The sequence below is a fragment of the Paroedura picta genome, chromosome 14 (genome assembly GCF_049243985.1).
Source record: "Paroedura picta isolate Pp20150507F chromosome 14, Ppicta_v3.0, whole genome shotgun sequence".
Lineage (NCBI taxonomy): Eukaryota > Metazoa > Chordata > Lepidosauria > Squamata > Gekkonidae > Paroedura > Paroedura picta.
In genome coordinates this window covers 29,913,909-29,941,547 of record NC_135382.1, presented here as the reverse complement: position 1 = coordinate 29,941,547, position 27,639 = coordinate 29,913,909, and the positions used below count along the sequence as shown (strand labels likewise).

Sequence of the window (27,639 nt, the reverse complement as noted above, 5' to 3'; positions counted from 1 at the left end):
TTCTACTTGAATTTGGCTTTTATGTAAGTAAAAAAAAAAAACCCAACCACCAACACAACACAGTACATAAATAGATAATGAAACTATCCAGTGCAAAAAAACCCCGAGAACAAAAACAAAGAACGCCTGATGTACAGTAGAAATCAAGGCCGATATTCCTCAGAGTGGCTTCAATACAAACAGGCTACCCTAAAAGAACGGCCAGGGAAGAGGAAATCAAAGGACGTCTAAACTGGATAATGTTTACAAAAGCATTACAACGGCTCTAAATAATTGCTTCTAGTTAATCTCACTGGTTAAGCAGTCAGGGGTAAATTACAGAGCAATATCTTTGTTAGTCAGGATGCAACTTCATATTACATTCTTAGTAGAACCACGCTGGGTTGTTCCAGTTGGCAAATAAGCTTTGCGGTGGAATCCTAAACCAAGCGAGGATTGCAGATTTCCTGCAGCGGAGACACTTAGTGGAGGGCAGGTTGGCAGCACAGCTGTGGCAGAGAACGGTTGACAGAGACTCTTTTCCCAAGGATGTCTTGTCAGATTGAGGCAAGCTCTTCCTTCCTATGCATCAGGGTTGATGGTTAAGGCACAGCGCCGGGAGAGCCCGAGGGCACCGAGGAGATCTATCAAGATCAGTTTCTTCAGCTGCATCTGCTGTGGAACGAATTCCCAAGTAGAAAATGCACAGTATGAAAAAAGGGATCCCGGCTGGGGAGTGTTTTGTGCGTGGCTACAGAGGTCAGAATATTCACCCACCCTGTAATGTTGCTGCTAGGTCCGTTGAACGCATTCCGCACAGGTTGGATAATGCGCTTTCGATGTGCTTCTGCAGCTGGATTTTCCTGTGCGAAACAGGAAAATCTACTTCTGAAGTGTATTATCCAACCTGTGTGGAATGAAGAGGCAGGTCTTGAGAAGAAGGGAGGGAAGGAAGGAAAGAGCCAGTGCTCAGCTCCCAAGGCCAGGGAATTTCTGATCACCACTCTGGGATCAGGAAGGAATTTTCCCCAGGCCAGATTCATAGTGTTGCCAAATTCCAGGTAGCACATGGAGATTTCCCACTGTTATGATTGATCTCCAGCTGACGAAGATCAGTTTCCCTGGAGAAAGTGGTTGCTTTGGAGGGTGAATTATATTCCTCCTCTTCTCAAACCCCACCCTCCCTACAATTCATAAATAGTGTGTGTTTTGTTGTCCTAAATCAGCTCCCACATACAAAATCAGTGCATGCATAGGGTTGGCAAAATTCTAATTGATTTTAGATGGAATCTATTCTTTCTTTCTTTCTTTCTTTCTTTCTTTCTTTCTTTCTTTCTTTCTTTCTTTCTTTCTTTCTTTCTTTCTTTCTTTCTTTCTTTCTTTCTTTCGACAACCATTCACTTATTATATTAGCTGTATATTTGGTAATTAGAAGTTAGTGAGGTAGAATTGCAGGAAGGAAAACCTTTAGAAGATGCTGATTATGGTCTACAAGCTATAGGATGAATGCATTTATGAAATGCAAACCACAAGGTTCTACTTTGTTTCTGAGATGACCCGTCTGCATTAGCTGCAATTACACAAAATACAAAGATACCAAATGTTAAATAACCTATGTTACATCCACTAAGCTATTTCATCCATTCACACTACAGTTTCTATACGACAGAGTATCTGTTTTGGAGGCATACAAAGTCGATACATAAAGATTGTTCGCTTTGGTTCATGGCTGCCATGATGGTTGATTGTACAGCTAATACAGAACTTCCATCAACATGTATTTCTACATTTCAAGTTATAATGGTGACATTAAATTGCTTCTAAAGCTGTGTATCCTATGATACCCATGCAGTTCTAGAACTCTGCAGGACAGGATGCTGTGAAGTTGTTGTTGCTTAAACCAATGTCAGCTTTATACCGTCTCAGTGTATCTGTACTACTCAGGTTATTTTTTGGTTTAAACCCTTTTAGCTGTCATGGCTTCTTCTAAGAAAATTCTAGCTTGGTGAGAAGGCTGAGAATTTTCCCCTTGAGATCCTTCTTGCCCTTTCCTTGCAGAGTCATACAGAGAGTCTCATATTAGCTTTTATCGGTTGTATAAGAGGGACTTGAGATAAACATATCTAGTCATCAAATCTTGAATGTTGGGGTTGGCTTAACAGTGGATGAACTGGACCCAAAGCATTCTCCCAGTCAAGGAAGAGCTTGCTTCATGTAAAGGATGTCTATGGATCCAGATCTGTGGTTTGGCTTCACCTGGGCGAAATGAAGCAAAAAGGTCACCATAATCCCCAAAGGGTCTACACTTGTCAAATCAGAGCTATTTTCACTTGGAACGGCCAGATTCATAAGAAAATACCCATTTTTTCCCCCAATATCAGGAAAAAATAGGAAAGAATAGGCGGTTATTACAGCTCCAAGCCCATTCATATCTATGAGTTTCAATTGGGATAACTTGGTACAGGATTGTAGAGGTTGAGTTCCCAATGGGGAAGTCATGGTTACCATCTGACTTAAAATCCTTTGGTGGTGGATTTAGGGAAGACACACAGAAAATGTCACATGTCATAATGTCAATCCATGATCAAACTGGGGATGCATCAGGAATGATAATAAAACTTGACTTGGAATATTGACACATCAGGACAATATCAGGACAATTGACAATATTGACACATCAGGAAAAACCAGGGGAAGCCTAATCTCTTACATTATAGGGCAAGAAGAAAGATGTTTCTTGATTTTTTTTTCTCAAAAACAACTTGAATATCTATTCGGGTAAAGAGAACTATTTTCTCCCAGCATGCAATGGGACTTCATTCTGGTTTCTTTGCTCTTGGTCACAGAAACCTGCTCTGAAAACGCATGAAGACTTGGTAGTTGCTGCCTTATGAATCTGCAGTCCCTCAGTTCTGATGCTCTTGGCTTAAGTTGAAGCAAATTTGCCGTCAGTCTGACTCAATAGGCAAAATGTTCATCGGCTTCCAATCCATAAAGCTCTGCCAGCATTTTAAACCTTGGACCCCAGTCGTTGAGGAAGTCATAATCAATATCCGAGTCAGAGGAGCCCGATCCCAAAGAGCTTAGAGATTCTGCAATGGACTCTGCCCCTTCATAGCCAAAGATGTGGAGGGTGTCATAAGGAAGCAAATCTCCATCGTTGTCAGCTTCATCTTTTTTCATTTCAATCATAATGGCCATTTCTCCAGTACCGGAAAGTCCATGTCTAGGTGGCTTTTGGACCTGGGTGTACATGCAGGGCATGGTCTCCCGAGTCATTCGTGGAGACGTCATCCCACTTTGGCGGACGGAATTGAGGACTGACACATCATAACTGGTGGTGTCCATTTCACCGCCGCCTTCTTCGTCGTAGGCCACCAGTTGTTCATGGATCTCTGCCACGTTCTTCCGGAGGACGTTCAGATCCTTCTTGCGTCTCCTTCTCAGGGCTATTAGCAGCATAATGACTGTAGACAAAAGAATTGTAAGTGAACTACTATAAAATAGAAATATATTTAAAAGAGTCCATCATTACAAGTGATCACTGGACTTCTGGACTACAGAGATCAGACTACAGAAAATGGCTGCTTTGGAGATTTATATTTCATTCCTGGCTTTGTTACATGCCATAAATGAACTCTTGTTTTCCCCAATTGCCCCAGCATTGAATTTGGAAAGTAAAGAAATGTCAATAGTTACCAAAAATTGTGAGGATGCAGACAAAGATGGCCACCAGGGCTTGGATGTTGACTCCCACTTGCTTAGCTGCTTCTTCACAAAATGTGAACTCGCCCGCCTCGTTACACTTGCAGACCAGGATGGTCAGGGTGTTCGTGCTGCTTTGCTCGGGCGTGCCGTTGTCCGAGATGACAATGGGCAAGTAATGGATCTTGACAAGCTCCCGATTAAACTCTCCATGTTTGACAGTGATGTTCGCTGTGTTATCTGAAGAAGGCAATGACATCTTATTAAACTTGGTGCAAGTTCCCTCCCAGATGAAGAGCAAGCCTTTCAGAAGGTGAGAACAACCTTTTCTCTACTGCTTTTGTTGCTTTGGAAAGTATATATTTACTTAGTGTGAGCCTCTATAGTATCTTTGGCAGGAGTTGGCACACCCTCCAGGGACTCACTCTTTTGGCCCCTCTATGGTAAAACTATGGAGTTTCTGCTGATTCCTAGAGTTACCCTGCATAACTTCCAGGTTTTCCCCAGAAGTGATGTTGGGACATAGTCAACATTGCTCACTCCCTTTTTAGGACCCCTTTTGTGACCCCAGTTGCTAGGACTGGCCTGGTGACACTGAGGGATCCAGGTTTGAATCTTCACCATGGAAGTTTGCTGGGTGACCTTGTGACAGTCACAAACTCTTAACCTAACCTATCTCACAGGGTTGTTGTGAAGGTAAAATGCGAGAGAGAACAGTATTAGCTGCTTTGGGTTGCCTTTGGGGAGAAAGGCAGGGTATAAATGAAGAAGTAGTAGATGAAGAAGAGCTGTTTTTTGTATCCCCCTTTTTACTACCCAAAGGAGTCTCAAAGTGGCTTACAATGAAGTAAATAAAATACAGAAATTGTGACTGCTGTATAAATTAAAGTCACCTAAAAACATTAAAAAGCAGTCACCGACCATGCTAGGCAGTGCATTCTGTAACCTGGCTGCCACCACTGACAAGGCCATGTCCCTGATAATTGCTCATGGTACCAGCATAATGGAACTTTTGGTAGCTCTGCAGAACATCCTGATGTATAAGAGTAGAAGATCCATCATGCACAAAGTGCAGATGGCCATTCAGGTTCTCTGTAGCTGAAAAACTGGTTACAGTTGCCATGCTTTTAGCTGATCTTTCCTCAAAGCCATCTTTTGGGATCTTGTGAAGTCTACAGGAACATACCGTGATTGTCAATCAGAGTAAAGTTGCTTTCTTCGGAGGTTAACGAATATGTGAATTTCATGCCAGGCAGCATTTCATCCTTGTCCACAGCAGAGATTCTGATGATCACCTAAAGGACAGAGAAACGTCAGCAGCCTCAGTGTGGAGGTAACAAATGCGCCAGTCAGCATCTCCAGGGTGTCCCGTCTCAGTTTGTCCCTTGATTAGCGAACTATGTGCTAAGAGGCATACACTTTCAAAAAACTTAAGATCCTATTCCAAAGAAAATAACTAACGGGCATGAGGTTGAGGGAGTTTATGGAGGAGTTGACTGTTCAAAGGAATAAACTGGAGGAAACATCCTTTTGGGGAGGTCCAGAACCTGCAAAACATGGAGCAGCTGTTTCTGTCCAGCGCACCTGTTGGGGGATATCAGGCTGATGCTGAGAGATCATGGAAGGTATCCAGGGGGCTAGCTGGCCCTACCTTTCCCGGTGCAGCATTCTCACAGACTCCTGGCTGATACGGCTCTGCAAATTCTGGCGCGTTGTCATTTCTGTCGAGAACTTTGATGAAAACTGGGACATGAGTTTCTAACTGAGATAATATTCCTGCAGTGAACAGAAAGCAAAAGAGACTGTAAGGATTTGTTTTCTCTGGGTGCCTCCCATGATGCCGTTGTCATATTTCAGGGCCCCCAGAATTATTTCAGGGGGACCAAGAGTGTAAATCCCGAACACGCCAATAATTCTCCAATATGTCCTCCTGTTAAATCTTCCCACCATGCCCGTAGTACAACTGGATATTTCTGCAACTGGAGCATGTGAACTTTACCGTGGATGGTTGGGTTGGGCCCATTTGGATTGGGGGTGCCTGAATACCAGCTTGCCTGGGATTCCAGCTCTTTTCTGCCCTCTCTTCTGGCTTGCTCATGGCAACAAGTAGCCAACCAGTCTGTATTGTAACACCTCTGGGGCTCCTCCTGAGAAAGTAATATTTGTGCCCTCTTTTGGGCTTCACCTGGGACAGCTGGGGGTAGGGTTGTCAAACTCCAAGAGCAGCTTAGAGATAACCAGGAATTATAATTGATCTCGTCTACAGAGATCAGTTCTTCAGGAGGAAATGGCTGCTTACCCCACTGAGCCCTCTCCCCTTCTCAAATCTTCCATTCCCCAGGCTCCACCCTCCAATCTCCAGGAATTCCCCAACTAAGAGTTGGCAATGCTACCCCTGGGAGCAGCTCTAGATCCACCACTGAACAGTGCCATGAGATGAGCCCATGGAAAAAATAACTTGCTTGGCTCTGCTGTGATGTTTGATGCATGCCTGAGGACTGGTGTGAAGGCTAAAGGCAGAAGTAGGTGGCACAGTTTACAACTCCCAAGACAAGGCAAACACTTACTTCCATTCGCTATTTCATTGGCTGCTACGGTTATATTATGCCAGGAGTGTTCTTCTCTGTCTAGAGGCCTCTCTGCAAAAATATGCCCATTGTTGGATATTTTGAAATAAGTGGATCTTAGGACCCGATACCTGTGTGGGGCGAAAACATAAGATCATCTACATAGGATTTTGATCAATGGATCTGGGCCCATTATTCTCTCTCTCTCTCTCTCTCTCTCTCTCTCTCTCTCTCTCTCCCCCCCCCCTCCCTCTATCTTTATGAGCAGCAGACGTCAAATGGCTCACAAACCTATATAAATTGTTCAGTTCACGAACTGGCATATCTGTTCATGTAGGTTCAGCCATGAACCAAACCACAACAATGGAGTATGTATCCATCTGTGCTTGCTACAGAGGGCCAGAAGAGGTACTTGTGTATCCAACCATCTTCCTACCTTTGGCAGCCTTCTGGCTCCAAGAAAAGAAATAGCAGGACTGTGATTGACTTATAAGTGTCATGTCCTAAAGCTGTTCTGAGATATCACATCGCATTGAATTCACCAAAAGAAACTGTGAAGGTCCTGTAAACGCAAACCGTGTTCCATTACCTTATTTCTTGGGGTGGTCTATCAGGATCAGTTGCAGAAACATGTCCAATTGACTTCTTGATATCGCTGCCTTCCAGCACTTCAAACATGTATGAAGGTTTCGTAAAGATGGGGGGTTCATCAACATCGAGAACTCTGATGTGTACAGTTGCTATACTCTTGGCTCCCTTTGTCTTGGAATTCAAGTAGGGTATATCGCCATCAGTTGCTTCAACGCGAAACTGGTAGCTAGGTGTTTTTTCAAAGTCCAAAGGCTGAATGAAAAGACAAGCATTCTCATTACAGTGCAGAGGCATGAGCATCACACTACACTCTAAACAATGAATAGATCTTAGCAATCCATTTTTATTAGACTACTTTGATTCCATCTATATTTATGGATACCTGACATGAATAGCTCAGCCTAGTCTGAACTTGTTAGTTCTAAGAAGCAGGGTTGGCCCTAGTTAGTGCTGTTTGGATGGGAGACTCCCAAAGAAGTCTAGGGTTCCTGCACAGAGGAAGGTAAAGACAAATCACCTCTTGAGGTCTCCCTGGCCCTGCAAATCCTATGGGTTCATCATACATTGGCTGCAACTTGACACTGCATAAAATTCTCCCCTTCTGATTTATCCTCTCAATAGTCCTGCAAAGTAGATTGATCTATTTATTTGGTGCATTTCTTAAATCCCACCAAAGAGCTCAGAGCATTGTAAATTTTATCCTCACAGCAACTCTGTGAGGCAGATGAGGTCAAATAGGTGTTGGGCTAAAGGTCATCTAGCTGACTTCATGGCCGAGTAAGGATCTGAACAGATTTCCACCATAATAGTCATGGCACCATATAGGCTTGACTATGTCAGAGGTGGAGGCTGTCTTCAAGCTGCCAAGGCCACAGACTGGTCCCTCTCGCCAGTGATCTTCTTGATGGACCTTCCTGGCTGCAGGTGCTCCACTGAGAACATTGGTAAGTGGGCAATTAGCAGTGTGGCTAGTCCTAGAGTCCACTGAAGCCCTGTTGATCTCCCCCTAGGGAAAGAGATGGATGCCTACATTGCTGAGAAGATGGTAAAGCCAAAATTGCATGAAGATACCTTTTACAAAGTCAGACCATTGGTCTACTCAGGTCCATATTGTCTCCTAAGCTAAGCAGTAGCTCTCCAGGATTTATGGCAGAGGTGATTCACAACATCACTTCCTCTCTGATCCTTTTAACTGCAGGTGCCAGGAACTGAACCTGGGACCCTTACTATTCAGCCAGTAAAGGACCAACCCATTCTTAGGTTGTGTATGTTCCAGAAGCCCAGCAATTGGTTAATACCCTTTCATACAGTGAAACATTGGTGATCACTGGCCATACAATACCTTCTTTGGTTTAATTATTCCTTCATTTGTATATGGCTTTGGTATGATTAAGAAAGTGTCTTGGAAGGTCCCGCCAACAAAACTGTATTTTGTGTTTCTGTTCTGCGGCTCATCAATGTCTTCGACTTTCAGTCTGCCTACTACCCCATTTAAAGTGACATTTTCATGTACTTCGAAATGGTATGTTGCTGCAAAAGAGAAGAAGAAAAGATTGCTCGCAAGCGTACTAACAGCATCGTAAAGTAACATCGAGTGAATTGCTTGTTACAAATTCCATGTTGCACATAGCATATTAGTCCAAGAGGGGGAAAATAATGGAGAAAAGAGTGGTGGGCATTATAATGGAGAGGTAGGGGTGCTAGTGGTCACGAATCAGCTTGATTGGGTGAACTGCTGTGATGTCATTGAATGTTCGAAAAGAAAAACCTCCCATAGTGTTAATCCTCCAAAGCAATGCGTGATTAGAATTTCTCCCCAGTAAAATTAATTCAGCAATGGAATTGACTGCCTAGGAAGATGGTGAGCTCTCACTCCCTGGCAGACTTCAAGCAACACCTGGTTAGACACTTGTCAGAGATCCTTTAGGCTGATCTTGCCTTGAGCAGAGAGTTGGATTAGATCGTCTCTATCGCCCCTTCCAACTCCATGATTCTATGCTCAAGGCAAACAGAACAGAAAACAACACAGCCTTCCAATATATCTCCTCCTTATTTAAGGAACTGCACATAGCTCCACCTTATTAACATTGCTAAGCAGAAACCAAAAAGTGGATTCCTAATAAAGATGAGCTGTTTCATTGCCTCGCGGCAGTTAAGCCCATCGACTAATCACAGCTAATAAACCAAATCCAGACACTAGATGGACCAAACTAACCATAGTCTGCATTCAGACAGTTATGCTAATCATAGTTTTAATTAAACAAGGCTTTTGTGTGATGCCTGAACTGAACCATAAAATGCTAATCCTGGTTTTTGGATAGTTAAGAAGAGTCACCTGCTCTTAAACCCAGCCCTGATAGCAGAAGATTAAAAAAAAAAAACTTTAATCCCTGGATTTTTTCCCATGGAACATCAGCCTTGCAAATCTTACTTGGATTAAAGGTTGGGGAGTTGTCGTTGATGTCAATCAGCGTGATGCGTACTGTAGCCGTGCCTGACTCTGCAGCCTGTAGACCTTTGCCGTCGATGGCCCGCACCACGATTTCGTAGGTCGCTTTCTGTTCTCGGTCTAGATTAGCTACTGCCGTTCGGATGACTCCTTTAGGAATCAAAACACAGTGAGATGTCAAGATGGCTTTTAGAAGGGGTGAAATTGTTTCATGGAAGAGAGGTCCATAGATGGTAGACATTTTTTTGGAGGGGGGCTACTATCTGTTTTTAAAAGGTTTAATGAAATTGAGGGTTGATCTAGAGAAAGGGAGCAGAAGGGAAGTCAAGCAAAGGAGGAATACCTGATGCTGAAACTATTTCGTGCTACAAGATATATGATACACTCATATCGCTAGACTCATGCTGCTTGTCAAAAAAATTTTTTTTAATTAAAATGAGGGGAAAAATGGAGTTTAAACACTGATAAAAGGGTTAGCAGAAGGTGCAGCATTGGCAGAACAACCTCGATGTGTGTAGGGGAATGACCTTCAAGAGATGGCAAAAAATAGGAGGGAAATCTAAGGAATCTGTATACTTTTGAATTACCTTCAGCTTGGAAGTGAACAAAGGGAAATATCGATACTAAAGCACTTTCAGAAAACCTGGGGAAACAGCAACCAGATAGTGAACTGAGTGCTGAAGGGGGGAAAAATCAGTGCAGAAAAACCCAGTGGACATGCACAATGAAACTGAGGGAAATACCCATGATTAATAGGCCACTGTCTGTTGTACAAAGAACAGAAGAATATCTTGAAGGGGGCAGTAAAAAAGACAATAGGATATTGAGATCAGCACCTTCTCTTCTTTTAAGTGCCCCCAGATTCTACTCTTAGGGTAACTTCCTGTTTCTTCTTGGAAGTTCCACTCTTAGTCTGACCTTCTCTCTCAGTTTGAGATATAGCTATGACCATATCTCTTTAATATCAAGTACGTTAGTTCTTAAATAAACCTCTATCTACACTCTCATCAGGTAGAGCACCTTTGCTGTGTTAATCATATTGAATGTCCTATTTGGACAATTGTACTATGTGTAATCTGCCTTGAATCCCTGTGAGAAAGGTGGACTCAAAGGAAATGAACAAATAGATAAATAATGCAAATAAGTAATTAAAGAATCAGCAGAGGGTGGTGGAGGGGAATGCAAACTTTCTTGTTCCACAGAATTCTTGATGAGGCAGCAAATGTCCTTGAGACTTGAAAGCTTGCATACTGTGACTTCAGACTTGAGGTTGTGCATCTGAAGCCTATCAAGTGGGACACCAGCCATTCAGACTGAATTCTGACTTGAATCACAAATGCTCACCGAAGCAGCCACAATCGGTTGGGTGGCAAAACCAAAGCTTCCAGGTTAGACTTCCTTATTGGTCCACGGCGAGTGGGTGTGCACACATGACCACATTTCCTTTGGCCCCCCATTTACTAATTCATTTCCTTCTGGTGCTGGACCTACCTGACTTATCTATTCTGAAATAGTTTTCTCCCTTAATCACTTTGTAGTCGACGTCGGCATAACCAAGAAGTGTTGGGTCGTCCGCGTCTACAGCTGTCACTGTGGTGACTGAAGTTCCTGGAAAGAGCAATGAAGATCTCCATCAGCTGCTGCTCATTAGTTCTCCTAATAGGCATGGGGCCATCAGTTTCTTACTGGTAGAGGAGTGAAATGGTGGCTTGCCCATAGATAGAGAGTACTTTATACAGAAAGCTATAAAGAGCATCTCTCTCCCCTCTATCAAAGGCTGGGTGTGCTCTAGGACAGGGGTAGTCAACCTGTGGTCCTCCAGATGTCCATGGACTACAATTTCCATGAGCCCCTGCCAGTGTTTGCTGGCAGGGGCTCATGGGAACTGTAGTCCATGGACATCTGGAGGACCACAGGTTGACTACCCTTGCTTTAGGAGGCACAGCTGTTCTTTCTGATCTTACTCAATTCTTTCCATCATTGCAGCTCCCCCATCCCCCATCTTGCATGGGTCTTCTCCCTTATCCCCAACGCAGCCTTTTTGATGCACAAAGGGGACTCTTTCTTCTTTTTTCCACCAGCAGAAAACTGGTTGAATCCAATCTTGGCCTATCTAAGCGAGGGGATTTTACTATTGCCCCGATTCTAAACCCCCAGCTGGGTATGATAGGAGCTGGATTTGGGCTTCCATTGATTTGTGCAAATGTTGATTGATTGATTTGATTTTTATACCACCCTCCCAGCAAGCTGGCTCAGGGTGGTGCAAATCATTTAATTAATATATCGGATAGTACAATTAAACCAGTGAATTAAAACTAAACTTAAAATTAACTTAATCAATAGTTTAAAAATAATAATATCCATATCAACAGCACCTGTAGTTCACCCAGAACTAGATTACAATCTAGATGTTAGCAGATTAGCATCTGAGGGAGAATTCCCATAATTTTTCTACTGACTCGTGTGTACCTTTATGCAACACCCCTCCCCCGTCAGCAAACAAAGAGATCAAGAACTTACCTACAGGTGACATTTCCAAGACAGACCCATTAAACACTCTTTGATAAAATATTGGGGCATTGTCATTCACGTCCTGGACGATGATACGAAACTTGGATGGAGGTTCCAATGACTTATTGGTTGTACGGTCAAGAATGTGGGCCGTCAGCTGATACTCGGCTTTCTGTTCTCGGTCCAGCCTCTCATAAGCAGATATGTCTCCAGTATGTTCATCAACTTTGAATATACTGTTGGCCCCATCCCCCTCCAACACGTACATTGCGTTGGAGTTCTGAATGCTTGATATGATCTGAAAGGTATAATGCAACAGCCTGTAAATTAGATTTAAGTGCTCCATCGTCAGATCTCCAGGAATTTATAAACACGGAGTTGGGAACCCTAATTGGGTAAAGCCTTTGAACTGACACCCTGGCTAATCAGAGCTTTTATACAGCGTTTGAGGCTTGGCATCAAGTTAGTTTGGGAAAAAGCAAAGAGCTGCACCTTTGCTCATGCTGATTTTTTCAAATATCAAGAGTTATATCAACTCCAGGATATTGTGGGGGAAAGGTAGGATCACTCTGGATCAATCATGCTTGTAGCAGATGAAAAATTTAAATTGCCCAAAATCAAAATGGAAATTGCATTCAGTGTAGACGGCAGAGACTGAATCGACCTGGGATTGAAATAAAAGCTCCGTGCAGATTCAGCCCTGGAGGCTTTACATTTGTTTTGATATAATGGAAAGTTTGAGACTACTTTCTATTCTCTGTCTTTGTAGTCCCCCAGCCCCCAGGCTGCTCTTCAAAGAAGTTCAGCTTCACCTCCTTTTTTTCTCACAATGACCTTCTGAGATGAAAACAGGGTGCCAGGCCCAAGGTCACCCACTGACCTTGAGGGCAGAACAGGGATTTCCACTCAGGTCTCTGTGGTCATAGTGTAATGCCCTAACCATGGCTACATCCTGGCTCCAAGATTCTCTGGTATTAGGAAAGAGGAATGGCAGATAAATATGTGTGTTGCATCCAACAGGATAGCGAGTTTCAAAGACCTTCAATTAACCTCCTGACACTCAGGCAAAGCTGTTCAGATGCCGTTCTTGATTTGAGTGGGGTTTGACACTTGCTTGACAGCTGCGGCTGCAGGGCTTCCTCCCCTGTACAACATTTGGGATCCGTCACAGAGAAGCAAAGGAGATCTTTCCGGATCAGAGCTGTTGACTGACAGGCAGCTGAAGGGAGTTCCCACCCGGCGACAAGAGACAATTCTGTAGATTTAATTTTTTTCCTGGAATTGTTCCCAAGAAAAAGAAGGCGTTTGCCTTTTCAGTTTTCTAAGAAGGGTGTGCATATCTGATTTACTTATGGAACTGTTTGCATGAAGAGCATTTGTCAGGGTCTGAGCTAAGCTAAGCTCACAGTGCTAGAATGCTAGAGCTGTTGGTTGGCGAACGTAATTTGTTAAATATGTTCTCTTAGTTCTGTGACTGCAGCACTAGCTTGGAACGGCTGCGGAAGGCCCTTTTTGTTTTGGGTTTGCTTGGTAAAGAAAGTGAACCCCCCTCCCATGGGTGACGCCTTGCAGAGTTACAAAATCCTTACCCTCCCGACATGATGTGGTAACGTCTCGTTCTTCTCTTCCGAAATGTGCATCTTATTCCAAATCCATTCTCTCCTCAAGCGTTTGTGGACTCTAGTGGTGGCCACAATCCTTGGCAAATCTTCTCCGTAAACAGAGGACAATGCCAGCGTCACGGAGAACAGAAGAAGGAAATGGCAACTGGCCATTGTTCTAGCTTGGGCAGCCTTTAGGGGCACCTGGAGAGGAAGACAGACCGTTAATAGCTTTGAGAAGTCTTTAGAGACCTTCAGATGCATTGAATGAAGTCCACCTTCAGCGTTGTTTACTGCATTCTTTTAGTAGGTTAGAACTTCTGTACACCCTTTCTAATAGCTGGGATTTTAAATAATGCTGTTTTCATTATTTTTTAAATCACATTTACGTTTTAGTGCTACCCCTGGAGAGATGGCATATGAAGAAGAAAAATAACGGACTCTCGAGTCACAAGTGACACAAGGCAACTGCAGGGCTGCAGGGTTTTTAGTGCAAGAGATGAGGAGTGGTGGCCTTTCTCTTTTATTTTATTTATTTATTAATTATATTTATATACCGCCCTCCCCAGGGGCTCAGGGCGGTTTACATAAGAACAAACAACAATACATAAAACAATGTATCAACATGTGAATAACTTTACAATAATAACTAATGGCTGTAACCGTATAACCAGGCAATCAACTATTTAAGTGAGGTTTTTTAATTAATGCCAGTCAAAAGCCCTCTCTCGTTCGGATCTTACTGGATTGCTGCCTTGCTTGATGCTTGAACGGCTTCAGAGAGCATTATGAACATGCGGCTTATGAACATGGCAAGATCAAACTGTGAATATTTCTCTAGTTTTTCCTTTGTATTTCGTGCTGATTATATAGCTCCTTATTTGTAGTTCCCTTACAGAAAATCTTTAGACAAAATTTAACAAAAAAAAACAAGGCGCTCACCGGAAATTGAGAACTAAAACTCGAGGATTCATTCCCTAAGCAACAACATGTTTTGGCAACTCTGCATGGCAACTTGGTGGTCTCCCATCCATGTCCTAACCAGAGCCCTCCCTGCATCATGTCCAATTTTTGACAAATATGACCTAGACTAGGCTATTCAGGCTACCAAGTGAGGTTCCATACCCACTTTCTAAATTAAGAAATTCTCAGCAAAGACATTTTATAAAGGGGATTTTTTTTTGCTTTCCTCTTGTTATTAAATCCCTGGTGAATCATCTTTCTCCCTTCTCATGGTCTGAGCAGCCAAAGGTGCCAGAATACTGATCTGACTGGAAAGTCGTCATCTGTCCACCAATGTTGAAAGTAATTCTATTTGAATTTGAGCATTTATGATATCGAAGAATGGGTGTTATTCACATCGGATCATGATATAGTCACTTTGGGCTGCACATCCCTGTTCCCAGCATGTGCCAAAGCCTGAAAACAGATTCATTTCCCCCACCCAACTTCTTTTTCTGAAAACAGCACTCTATGAATTGCTGATGTATGCCAAAAAAAAAGAAAAGAAAAGAAAAGAAAAGAAAAGAAAAGAAAAAAGGTCCTGAAACAACGTTTTAAAAATTCTGCAGTATTAACTAGCTAGCTGGAGACCCAATTTTCTTTGAGGATTGACAGGTTACTGCAGTGCAAATTCTCCCTATGCTCCTTGCAACACGAAAGAACACTGCGGAGAGTAGGAGGTCAAAGAAATAACTTTGCTTCCCATTGACAGGAGGTAATTCTACTTATTGGATCCCATCATTGTAAAAGCACAGTTCTAAGTGGACAAAATTAAAGGGAAGTGGATGGGCTATAGAACCTGGTTAACATTATTTGCAATGGAAATTGTTTTCTACTTATGCCCATGTGTTTATGGGTGTGCATGGGGATTCTTGCAAGACAAATCCTAAAGACCTCATTTAAAAGTTACCAGCCATATTCCAGAAAGAACACTCATCCATGGTGTATCTGTGTCCCAACCATGTGCTACACTTTAATTTTATAGACCCTTCTTTCTTTTTCATGTCCCCCCAAGCACATGTGATTTCATTTCCTCTGGCTGCTTTTGAGCAGACTTTGTGTCACCAGATAAGCCAGCTTGTCTCTTGGCTCGCTTCAAAACAGGAGTTTCAGCTGATTTCTCTATTAACAGTTCCTTCAGTGGAGTGCTCAGATGAACCCGATTGAGTGTGTGTAGCTTTCAAACCAACTGCACCAAGATTCTGTGAATATTACAATTTGTGCCTGGTGAACTTAAAAAAAAGCTTTCTTAAATATTGAGAGCCAAATGAAACATCACTGGAAGATGCTTTTCCTTGCTGGAAAACTTAACGAGACCAAGAACTCCCTGGAAAGCACTCTGGAAAGCAGTGGGACCACTCAGGGCCCCCCTGAGAACATCTGCACTGACCCCCTCAATCCTTCTAGTTCAGTACTAGACCAATAATGAAGTAACAGGATGGAAACATTGCAAAATACCTCATAATAAACTATGTAGCACCCATGTGATTTAGCACATGGGGAAGAGATTAGTAGAAATTGTACAAACAAACAAACTACTCCAAAACTGAACTATAAAAGAGATTAAAAAAAACCCAGGAAAAGGGAGGTTGGAAAAGCTAGTGATTGCTGGGTCAAACCAAAATCCTATCTAAATAAGCTTTCTATCTCTTCCTGCAGGCAGCCAGAAGACTTCGGGAAGCTCACAAAAGGATCATGAAGGCCTCAGCCATCCTTTATTTGACCTTAGAAACTATTAGCATCACTTTGAACATGGAGGTTTCATTTCAGTATACGTGGCAAGCAGCCAACGCTAGATACATCATTAATAAATTTACCTAATCTTTAAAAACGAAACCAATAGCACTTGGGTTGGTTCTTTTGTTTTTAATGGGTTTTTTTAACTCGTACATCTGTAAGCCGCCACAAACCTGCTTGGTGGGTAACAAATTAAATAATAATCATAATGATGATGATGATGATGATCCATGTGCCAGCCCCTTCCTAAGTCCCCTACCTGGATGTCAGGGAACGAAAGCTATCTTGCTCTCACAACCAGGCTTCAAATAAACAGCCGTTCATGACCCACATTGCTGCGTTTCAACAAAGATCCTGGAGCTTTCCGAAGGTGTCACTTAGCAGTTCAACATGATCCCCATAAACCCTGCAAATTGCCTGAGAGGGTGGGTTTTTGTGTTTTAGCTTGGTCTTATCGCCTAGATCTGTAACTTCGATAAGTGAAGTCTCATGATATTAAGCTGGAAGCAGTAATAAAGATGAACATTAGGCACCATAAGGTAGAATGTATTATTCCTTCCGTCCCGAGGCACCAATGGCTGAATGCACACTACAGTTATGCGATAAAGACAGAGCTGCGTTGCAAAGCTTAAGAGAAATAAATAAAACCTTATTTGTGGAAGAAACCAAACCCGACTTTGGTGCACGGGAGAAATTGAAGCAATATTTTTCTTTGTGAGGGTCCCTGCGGTGAAAACTGTACTTTGGCAAGATTAAATTGATGGAACCTTCTCAGCTGTTCCTTGCTGCTAAACATTTGACTAAGGAAACTCTGTCCTTAAGGAGCAAATGAAGTTGGGGGATCTGTGACTCGTTCCATAAATGTGTAACGTAACAGCAAACAAAACAAAAAAGTTATGGATGGGAGCCAGGACACGGATATGACCTAAGACCAAGGGAGCAACCTAAATAGCCCAGATGATCCTGATCTCATTGTATTTTGGAAGTTAAGCAGGGCTGACCCTGGTTAGTATTTCAATGGGAGACCATCAAGGGTTGCTCTGAAGAAGAAGGCAACGGCTGTTCATCTCTTGTGTTGGAAACTCCAGGAAAATGACCCCTGAGCTGTGACAATTGCTAGCATGGCAGGATGTGGTAATTTTCAGAAGCGGTCCATTTTTAGGAAGTGCAAAACACTACAGGCAATATAATACAGAGGTCTCCCAGCAGCGGAGTGGAGTTTTAGAAGTTGGAAGGCTATAAAGAAATGATTGTTGCTTTCACTAGTTCCTTTGCAGTTTTGTTAGGACCCGTGGCTTCCTCACCTACAAGGTAAAACATTCTGTTGCCATGACAGTAAACCCTCTGGGTGGGGCAGCTCCGTCCTCTCTCTTAAAGCTAAAGACACACTTTGTATATATTTCTGTACAAATTGTACCCCAGATTTCAAATTTATGGCAAAGTAAAATTTCCAAACTCCCTGTCCCCCAACGCAGCCTGCTCTCTGAAATCATCCACTGGGGAGAAGTTGTCAGTACACCCACAGCGGCAGTATGAAACAGGAAATTGGTGGGAAATTACTCTGTCCAGCTCGTTCTTCTTGCGGAAGAGAGCCTTCCTACAGAGGAAAGCATATTTAGGATTCAGGCCAGGATGTACAGGAATTTGTCCACAGAGCACAAAAAAAAAAGAAAGAAAAAAAAAGAGAGAGCTGAGAGTTCTAGTTTGTAGATGGTTCAAGATAAATGTAGCGAGTACAAAACGGAGCTCTTAAATGCATTACATTGCAACATTGCAATAGTTTCAAGACCACTGTGTATCTATTATTTCCCAGCGTCCAAAAAAAACGGGCTCCTCTCTTCTATTTGTTCATAGCTCGGGGGACTACTTGCCTGCGTGACTTTTTCCCTCTCACTGGCATCAAATTCTGTCCCTGCTTGTCAGTCTTTCAATCTTATCCAGCCCAGTCAAATGGCATCTGCAAAACCAAGTAATCCTGGATAACCAGAGTTACAGGACATCTGCTGGGATAGCATATGACAAGTCCAAAGAAGACTGGGGGGAAAAAGATGAAGAGGAAATTGGTTCTTCTCATTATCACATTTCCTCACATTTTGGTTCGGGCAGGGCCACTTACTGGCATACTTGTCTCTGAGTAGTGACTGCGGAATTGCTGATTGTCACTGTGGGATGGTAGGTGAATTCCCTCCAGGCCAGGCAGGATTCTGGAGATTTTTGGTGGTGGTGGTGGTGGTAGGGATCACTTGGGCATGAAATTGGGGTCACGGTGGGTGGGCAGGCAGTTGTGACTTCCTGCATTGTGCAGGGAGTTATTTATTTTTTATTTATTTTATTTCTTCGGTTTATTACCCACCACTATCGAACAAATTGGCTTGCGGCGGGTTACAACATAAAAGATCCCCACAGATAAAACATTAAACCATTAAAACCCTAACATAGTCCAATGGCAAGAATAATAAATAGTAAGAAATCCAACTCCCTCCCTCCCGGAGGTCCCTTCTTACTCTATGATTCTATGTTTATGCAGAAAGCAGGGATAAGAACACCTTGTAGAGGGGTGACAGGAATATAGCATGGGGGGGTAATAGATAAAAAGTTCCTCTACGCTCCTCTTCCACTCCTGGTTTTGCCCCTGGAAATTGCAGCCCCGACAGCTGCAATCTGCAAAGGACAAAGCCTTCCTCAATGTGACAGTGGCCACCCAGAATGTGTGGTTCCATTGAGATTTTCGTTCCTTAGGATCATGACAGCAGCGTCAACCTTGTGACCCGAAGCTAGGATGTCGTCCAAGTTCTGTCGGGCTCCGTGGGCTTTAGTCCTGAGTCAGTGTGCAAAGGTTCCAGCCTTGGATTGACATCATTCTTCCTACGGCTCATTGTTCACTGAACTCATTGTTCATCTTCCTTAGGAAGATGAATTCATTGCATTCATGGCACGTTATCCCGAACGACTCCTTTAAAAAGGAAGCCAACTGAAGCCTTGCTGAGAACAGCAAGGCTGCTGGCCAACAAAGACCATTTTTTTCTTTTGGAAGCTTTCCCTTGTCACATCAGCACTACAAATATTACAAGAGTTACACCCTTATTCACCATGGGTTTCCATGGGTTTAGAAGCATGCCATTCTATGGGCAACCATGTGTGTGTGTGTGGGGGGGGGGGGAGGAAGGCTGAAATACCTCTTCCCTTGCATTGTGCTCATAGTTTGAGCTGGATTTTCTGACTGCTTGCTAGGTAAAGACAAATATGTCCTGGGTATTCATGGATGGTAAAGGTAAAGGTATCTGACCCTTGGGGTGACGCCCTCTAGCGATTTCTTGGCAGACTCAGTACAGGGTGGTTTGCCATTCCCTTCCCCAGTCATTACCGTTTTACCCCCTAGCACACAAGCTGGGTACTCTTTTTACCGACCTCGGAAGGATGGAAGGCTGAGTCAACCTTGAGCCGGCTCCTGGGATTGAACTCCCAGCCTCATGGTCAGAGCTTCAGACAGCATGTTGGCTGCTTTACCACCCTGCGCCACAAGAGGTTCATGGATGAGTTTCATCTAATATGGTCAGTAAATATGAATGAGGGAAACATGTATACATACACGTGGCCCTCCCTTCCAGAGGACTAGTTTGGCCATGTGTGGTCCAGTCGGCTCATGTTCTCATGCCTTTCCATTCATTCCCCGAGAGTTCATTTTCACATTTCAGAAGAATCCCTTTCTTCAATTCAGCTCTGTCTTTGAGCTTGTACATGATAAGATTCCCTGGCCGGGATACCACTGTTGGAAGTGAATTCGCAAAAGATGCAACTTTCAGAGGCTGGAACGGAGGGGACTGAAGACAGCCACGCCCGATGGCTGCTCTCGAGAAGAAATTTAATTTGCTTCTCCACCCACTTTTATGAGATCATTTTGGGAAACGAGAGAGCGTCACACCGCTGGCCACCGCCAGAAAATGAAGCCGATGGCAGAAATATTTCAGAAACGGGCTTGTTGAGCCGATACTCTTGGTCTCGGTTAGGAGGGATTTTTAGCTGTTTTAACGCTGAATTGTATCTTGGATTTTTGTATGCGTATTGTGCAATTTATATGGTTTTTAGGGGAATTTTTATTGGGGTTTTTAAATGTTGTAACCCGCCATAAGCCTCTCGGGAGTGGCAGGCTAAAAATTGAAGAAACAACAACAACAACAACAACAACTTTTGAAAAGATGGCTTCAGCCTGTCTTGAACTGCTGCCATTCTGATTTGTGAGATTTCTTCAGGCATTGTGGGTCACGGCCCTAATTAATGCTGCATGCACAATCAGAGCTCCAGCCTGCTGGAAGATTTTCAGAGCTTTAGCTGTATGGGGGAGGGAGTGGTAGCGGAGGAAGGACTGGGGAACGCGATAGAGGGCCGTCTTCCTGCAGGTGGCCGAAGAATAGGAAACCCCCATGACTCACAGGGATAAAATGAGACTCCCAGGGCCACCCCTGTTTCCTACTGCAGGACGGCAAAAAGGGGTTCACATAACTTGGGCATGCGCCAGGATCGAGTCCCACTGCACATCCTACGGATCTGAGACAAACTCGACTGCAGAAGGGCAAAAGAGATGGAAAAAAGAGACTTCTTTCATAGAATCATAGAATCATAGAGTTGGAAGGGGCCATACAGGCCATCTAGTCCAATGCCCTGCTCAACGCAGGATCAGCCCAAAGCATCCTAAAGCAAAAACGATACATCTCAATTGCTTGTTTTGGTTCATGTAAACATCTGAAGCAACCCTAGTCTTATCGGCCCAGCTGCCTCAGAGTCATCTATTCAGAATACTAATGGTTCTCTGACAAAGGAAGGTCTTTCCCCAATATATAGCACCTGAGATCCTTTAGACAGAGACTCTGGGGACCACACCTAGGCTTCTCTGTATGGAAAGTTTACAGTTGAGCCCAAGCCCCTTCCTTGCTGATGGCTTCCGGCACACCGGGAACTAAGATTTATAATTCTAAGTAACAGCAGAATTACCTCCTTTAGTTAGATTCAAGTGGGTAGCAGCACAACAAAATCAGAGTCCAGTTGCACCTTTAAGTCCAACCGAGATTTATTCAAGGCGTGAGCTTTTGAGTGCAAGCACGCTTCCTCAGACTAAGAACTGACGATCATGACAGTGGGAATATAAAGCAAAAGTTAATTCTGTTCAATTAGTAAACTGTGTCACAATCATGTTTCTTGCCCTTGAAAGCTCACGCCTTGAATAAACCTTTGTTGGCCTTAAAGGTGCCATTGGATTCTGATTTTGGTGTGTCCCTTTAGTTATTTAACCTTTCCAATACATAGTTAAGAGCCCATGTGCAGGCACTGGCCCCAACACAGCTTGACCCAGGAAAAAGATTCATAGAATCATAGAATCATAGAGTGGGAAGGGGCCATACAGGCCATCTAGTCCAACCCCCTGCTCAACGCAGGATTAGCCCTTAGCATCCTAAAGCATCCAAGAAAAGTGTGTATCCAACCTTTGCTTGAAGACTGCCAGTGAGGGGGAGCTCACCACCTCCTTAGGCAGCCTTTTCCACTGCTGAACTACTCTGACTGTGAAAATTTTTTTCCTGATATCTAGCCTATATCGTTGTACTTGAAGTTTAAACCCATTACTGCGTTCATAAGATGAGGGAAGCTGCTACTAATAGGCTAAGCAGAGTATAAAGAAGGAAGACCTATTGTGGGTCTGAAGATACAACCATGGATCAGCAGGTGCTATAATTGGAACTGCAGAAGGCCCTGGGAGTCTTTGCCGAAACAGTGTCATTGGATTACTGTCCAGGACTTGACAACATTCACTTTTTCTAAATGGTTCTTCATAGGCACACCTGTGTAGCTCCTGCCTTTTGACTTTTGAATCCTTTTTAATGCGTGATGAGCTGTTTGTCTGTGCTGCTTTCCAAGGTCACTGTCCTGCTATACTTTCTTCTTTTTTTAAAAAAAGGCAATTATACCTTAAACTGAAAGCAATCTGTGATGAACACAGGAGAGTGTGGGGGAAAACTGCTTTGATCTGAAGGTTAATTTCTTGATAGCTGACTCACTGGTTCTATTTAATGGTATTGCAAGGAGATGGGAATAAATATATGTAATTTCTTGGGCAGAGAAACACTTGAGGGAAATTATTTCTCAGGGTCTTTTATATTCTTTTTTGCCCTTCGCATCATAAATCTGTTGGAGAGTGGTAAAGGCTTTCAAAAAGATGACTGCTGAGAAAACCGGTTTGCTGCTTCCCATTTTTCATAGCGTTGTCCAATGCTAGATTTTCTCACTTCTTGAAAAATGATGTGTAATATCCACTATTTTAATGTATTTAGATATTTATACCCTGCTTTTCTCACCGGTGAGGAATCAGACCATTTCCGCATTAGGTGAGGAATCAGACCATTTCTGCATTAGGAGCCAAATCTTGTTTTAGCCTCGATTTGGATTTCCTTTGGATGCTGCAAATTGACTCTAGACTAGTTTCTGAATTTGGGCTTCCCTCCTCTTATTTTTCATGCTGAAATCCATGACATGCTTCCTGCACTGAGTCTGACAGAGGCAGCCTCCCATCATGCTTTGCTCCCTTCCCCTCTTCCAAAAATGTATTTTTTTGAAACTGAGAATGATGGGAGGGAGGGGGAGGCAGGAAGTGATGTCATGTCAGGGACCAATAGCATTTCTCTACACCAGCTTGGTGTAGTGGTTAGGAGTGTGGACTTCCAATCTGGTGAACCAGGTTTGATTCCCTGCTCCTCCCTCATATGGAGCCAGCTGGGTGACCTTGGGCTCACCACAGCACTGATAAAGGTGTTCTGATCGAGCAGTGATATCAGGGCTCTCTCAGCCTCACCCACCTCACAGGGTGTCTGTTGTGGAGAGAGGAAAGGAAAGGCAACTGTAAGCCACTCTGAGACTCCTTTGGGTAGAGAAAAGCTGCATATAAGAACCAACTCTTCTTCTTCCATTTTGCCCCTGTGAGAGTGAGAGCTGGGCACTATTACTGGGAAATTGGTTGCTTTATAACTACTACGTTGCCCTGGTTTGTAGCTGTGGCAGACTCAACTGCTGGCTTTGTTGAAAAACACTGCTCAAGTAAGCACCGTTTACAGGACAGTGGAACAGTCAAGACCTATTTTGGGGCATGAACAAATACAGTTTTCCCCACATCTTAACAGCTTTTGAGGTGGACTGTCATCTTAACGCAGATGCAATTTGTACTGGAAATCTGTGCCTTACAAGACGGGGCCTTTTGCAAAATGGAATTTCTTTTGAATGTAAGAAGGAACTTACATTTTTATCCCATTTGCCTGGCTGCTCAGAGCATCTGTGTATCATAGCTGGCTGTAGGATGGGAGGACCGGACTCTCATTCAAAGCCATCCTAGCCAATTGTTGGATGGCCAGGCCTTGTCCACCCCTCCCCAGGGGCTTCCCCCTACCTTCCCCACCCCACTCCCTGCCAATCAGGTTGTTAATTTCTATGAAACCTGCTGTCTAGAATAATGACTCGGACATGCAAACACCCAGTCACATCCTCTTTCGGACTAGCATGGGACTGATGTTGCGAGCGTTAGGAGATCATGTGATTTCTGCGGAGGGGGAGAAAAAAAAATAGGGGGCTTTTCTTTTGAATCGTATCTGATGGCCATACAATTGGCGAAGGGTATAAATCAGAAAGCGCTTCCAAAGGTTAAAAGACTATACAAATCCCTTTGCTTGTATCCTGTTTTCAATTACTCTGTTTTGCTTCAACAAAAGCAGGATATGAGGCAGGTCTATTCATCTGGCAAATCTTTGCCAACCCATTAACCGTTTAAGCCAAAGTTTTTTTCTGATTTTAGCTTGTTTGGCATTTGGTTGCTGGGCCTTAGAATGGGGCTTAAAATGTCAGGTTTTTGGCTTGTTTCTCAAGGCCAGATGAATACATAGAAGGGGAGCAGAATGTATATTTACTGGGATGCAATCATTGGGAAAGTGCTTGGTTATTTGGAACCGCAAGGACAGGGGTGTTTAGACTTTCTCCACTGTAAATTCCCCAGTAGAAGAAGAGTTGGTTTTTATACCCTGTTTTTCAATATCGAAGGAGTCTCAAAGCGGCTTACCATCGTCTTCCCTTCCTCTCCCCGCAACAAATACCCTGTGAGGTAGGTGATGCCGAGAGAGCTCTGAGAGAGCTGTTCTGTGAGAACAGCTCTAACAGGATGGTGTCGAGCCCAAGGTCACCCAGCTGGCTTCATGTAGAGGAACCAGGAATCAAACCTGGTTCTCTGGATTAGAGCCCTTGCTCTTAACCACTACACCAAGCTGGCTCTCAAATTTAGGGCAGAGACATCAGTGTGGGGGACCATGCCGAAAAAATCTCTAGAGCCACAATTTATCTTGTGTGGAAATGCTACTCCACAAAAAAACAAACACCTACAGAGACAAAACCCAGACAAGCAATCAGCAGGCCCAGATGGTAATGGGGAATCCAACCCAGCTCTCCAGATTCAAGGTCGCCACTCTTGTAACCACACCAGGGATGGCTGAGCGATGCCCCTCCAGATGTTCATGGACTACAATCACCATGATTCCCTGCCAGCATGGCCAGTTGGCAGGAGCTCATGGGAACTGTAGTCCATGAACATCTGGAGAGCCGTAGTATGGCTACCCTTATACCAAGCTGGCTGTCTTCAGGAATTTTCTAACCCAATTGGGAGCCCCAGCCATGTATCACCAAGTCCCACTGTGGGATCTGAGCCTCAAAAGAACTGGCAACCCCACACAGGGTTGACTTTTCAAAGCTGCATCTAAATAATGCTGCATGACCGAATTTGTGCAGACCACGACTGGCCAAGACCACGAAGTCAAAACTCTCCAGGATGCCGACTACGTAGGATAAATCATCTCAGTCTGTCGGTCTTAAAAGTGCTATTGGACTCTATTTTTGTTGTGCTACTTCAGACCAACACGGCAACCCACTTGAACCAGTCTGTTTTGCTTTGCCATGAATGTGTCCCCAAAGCTTTCTTAGCTTAGAAGTGAAAATGTCAATACTTTTTGCCAAAGAAATTGTTCAACAAATTCAAGCAAGCTTCCTTGAGTGCTGGCTACATGAAACAGACTTCTAACGGCCCAGAAACCCTTTTTCCTGCCGTGAAGAGGAAGCAAAACCGAAATCAAGACTGGCTGGGACTGGGAGGCAAGAGTTACAAAGCAGTACAGAAAACCTCTAGGAATTTCAAGCTGTATTTGAGCGGTAAAAATTCTCTCGAGGGTTCCAATTCTTACCCTTCATGGGACTCACTTCCCAAGCAAGGGATTCACCTTATGACTTTGGCAACTGAAGAGCTGCACTGGGATCCTGTAGTGTAGTCGCTTCTGCCCAACGAGAACACAAATAGGCACAGGGGACACCCCGAGCCTTTATTCTATACAACAGCTGGAAAAACTCCACGGACCAAATTTGCTAAGCAGAAGCTTTCGATGTGCAATGAAGCACTCACAAAGCTCTGGATTGTCGGTGGCCAACCGTTCTCCTGGGCAACTAATGGTTTGGCTGATGGTCTAAGTTCCTTAAGCAGTTAGCAAATGTTTGGAATAATTATACCTAAAGAGGGTGCACTACCCATGGGCAAAAAGTGCCTGGAATTGGGTGGCACACTGACCAGGATGTCTGAAATTTTTGGCCCCCACGTTGATGCTAGAAAAAAGGAGTCAAGTATGATGCCTGATAATCTCTATGCTATAAGAAAAGAATTCTTCTTAAGAACCAGCATGGTGCAGTGGTTGGAGGGTAGGGATGCCAACCTTCAGCTGGGTCTGGAGTCTTCCTGGAATTACAGTTTATTTTCAGACTACGGACATCTGACCCCCCTGGAGAAAAGGACAGCTTCGGAGGAGGGACTCTATGGCATCACATCCCTATTGTGATCCCTCTGCAGCAGGGGTAGTCAAACTGCGGCCCTCCAGATGTCCATGGACTACAATTCCCAGGAGCCCCCTGCCAGCGTTCGCTGGCAGGGGCTCCTGGGAATTGTAGGCCATGGACATCTGGAGGGCCGCAGTTTGACTACCCCTGCTCTGCAGGCTCCACTGCCATCCCTCTAGGAGTTTCCTCACCTGGAGTTGGCAAATGTTTTTGAGTGTCATTTGAGAAGACCCACATTTGAATCTGTATTCTACCATGGAAGCTTCACCAAAGGCCTCCAGTTCTGGGACTCCTTCCTGGCCCCTTGCCGTCAGGCCCCTGGCCTTTGACGTTTCAGTGCCAACTTAAAACCTTTCTGGTCCCCAAGCTTTTGGGTTGAGTTTGATTCCCTCTGGATGGGCAGCACCTTACTTCAGCCATTTTGCCTGTTGGTCTTCAGAATGGATTGAGCAAAGGGCTGTTTATATTGACTGCCGTTCACCTAATTGTGGGTTAATATCAGAACTGTCTGTGTTTTTCAGTTCAATTTTTTTTGGTGGGGGGAGGATTTGGAAGCTCAGGAGCTCAGCAGTGCCTTTAATAAAAATCAGAATCCTTCCTCCCTCGTTTCACTATAGATTTTGCAAACAAGGAGCATTCTGGGTTGGTCAAAGGCTTCCAAAGGCATCACCTATCTTGGAGACATCCTACTAAAGGTAAAGGTAAAGGTATCCCCTGTGCAAGCACCGAGTCATGTCTGACCCTTGGGGTGACGCCCTCTAGAGTTTTCATGGCAGATTCAATGCGGTGTGGTTTGCCAGTACCTTCCCCAAGACATCCTACTATAATCCTCCATATAACAGGTCATCCAAGCATTTAAGATGCCTCCAACACAGGTGGGCACACCAAATGTAGGCATATATACCCATGGGGTTTTCAAGGTGAGAGATATCCAGAGGGGTGGTAGTGGTGCTTTCACCTAACCCCAAATATTGCACTTCCAATGCACTTTGCAACTGGATTTGACCGTGGGAAATGGCAAAATCTGCTTGCAAACAGTCCCCGAAGTGGATTGAAGTGCCATTATTTAGCATGGGTGAAAGTGCTGGCCATTTGCCATTGCTTTCCTCTGGGTCATGATCCCGCTGCTCTTTGGTGGTCCCCTGTCCAAACACTCACCAGGGCTAACCCTGCTTCGCTTCTGAGATCTGATGAGATACTAGACAACACTGGTTTTGACTTGGGAATCGAGAACCTGCAGATAATTCCCTTCTCTCCCCCCTCCCCTCCATCCCCCTGGTTCTTACCTGGCGCAGGCTTAATCCCAAATGGACGCGAATCTCTGTTGACTGTGTCCAGCCAGCATGCCGCGAGCACGGACGGAATAAAGCAGAACCGCAAGTGAACCGAAATGAAATCCACTGAGTTCCCTGAACTGAGCAAGGCAGGGAGTGTTCAGCTTTCCAGGCTCCAAAGTTCCCCAGCTGGGTGTCTGCCTTTTCCCGTCTTGCATCCCTGCATCCTGTTATTGTTCCAAGCCTTACTCATGCCAGCGAGAGAAGGGAGTGGAGGAAACCAGATAAAAAACCCTTTTGGGGGGACTCGTTACTGCGCTGACTTA

The 27,639-nt window shown here is 44.0% G+C and overlaps 1 protein-coding gene across 1 annotated transcript; it reads right to left on the bottom strand.

Moving 5' to 3' along the window:
• CDH5 (cadherin 5) lies at positions 1-27,639 on the bottom strand. Its single transcript, XM_077309885.1, has 12 exons — positions 27,326-27,639; positions 13,392-13,607; positions 11,812-12,100; positions 10,783-10,899; positions 9,274-9,441; positions 8,185-8,372; positions 6,841-7,094; positions 6,252-6,382; positions 5,336-5,460; positions 4,871-4,979; positions 3,679-3,924; positions 1-3,446 (listed from the first exon to the last, which is right to left on the bottom strand). Exons 2-12 carry the CDS (start codon positions 13,575-13,577, stop codon positions 2,938-2,940), a joined length of 2,322 nt encoding a protein of 773 aa, XP_077166000.1. The 5' UTR covers positions 13,578-13,607; positions 27,326-27,639; the 3' UTR covers positions 1-2,937.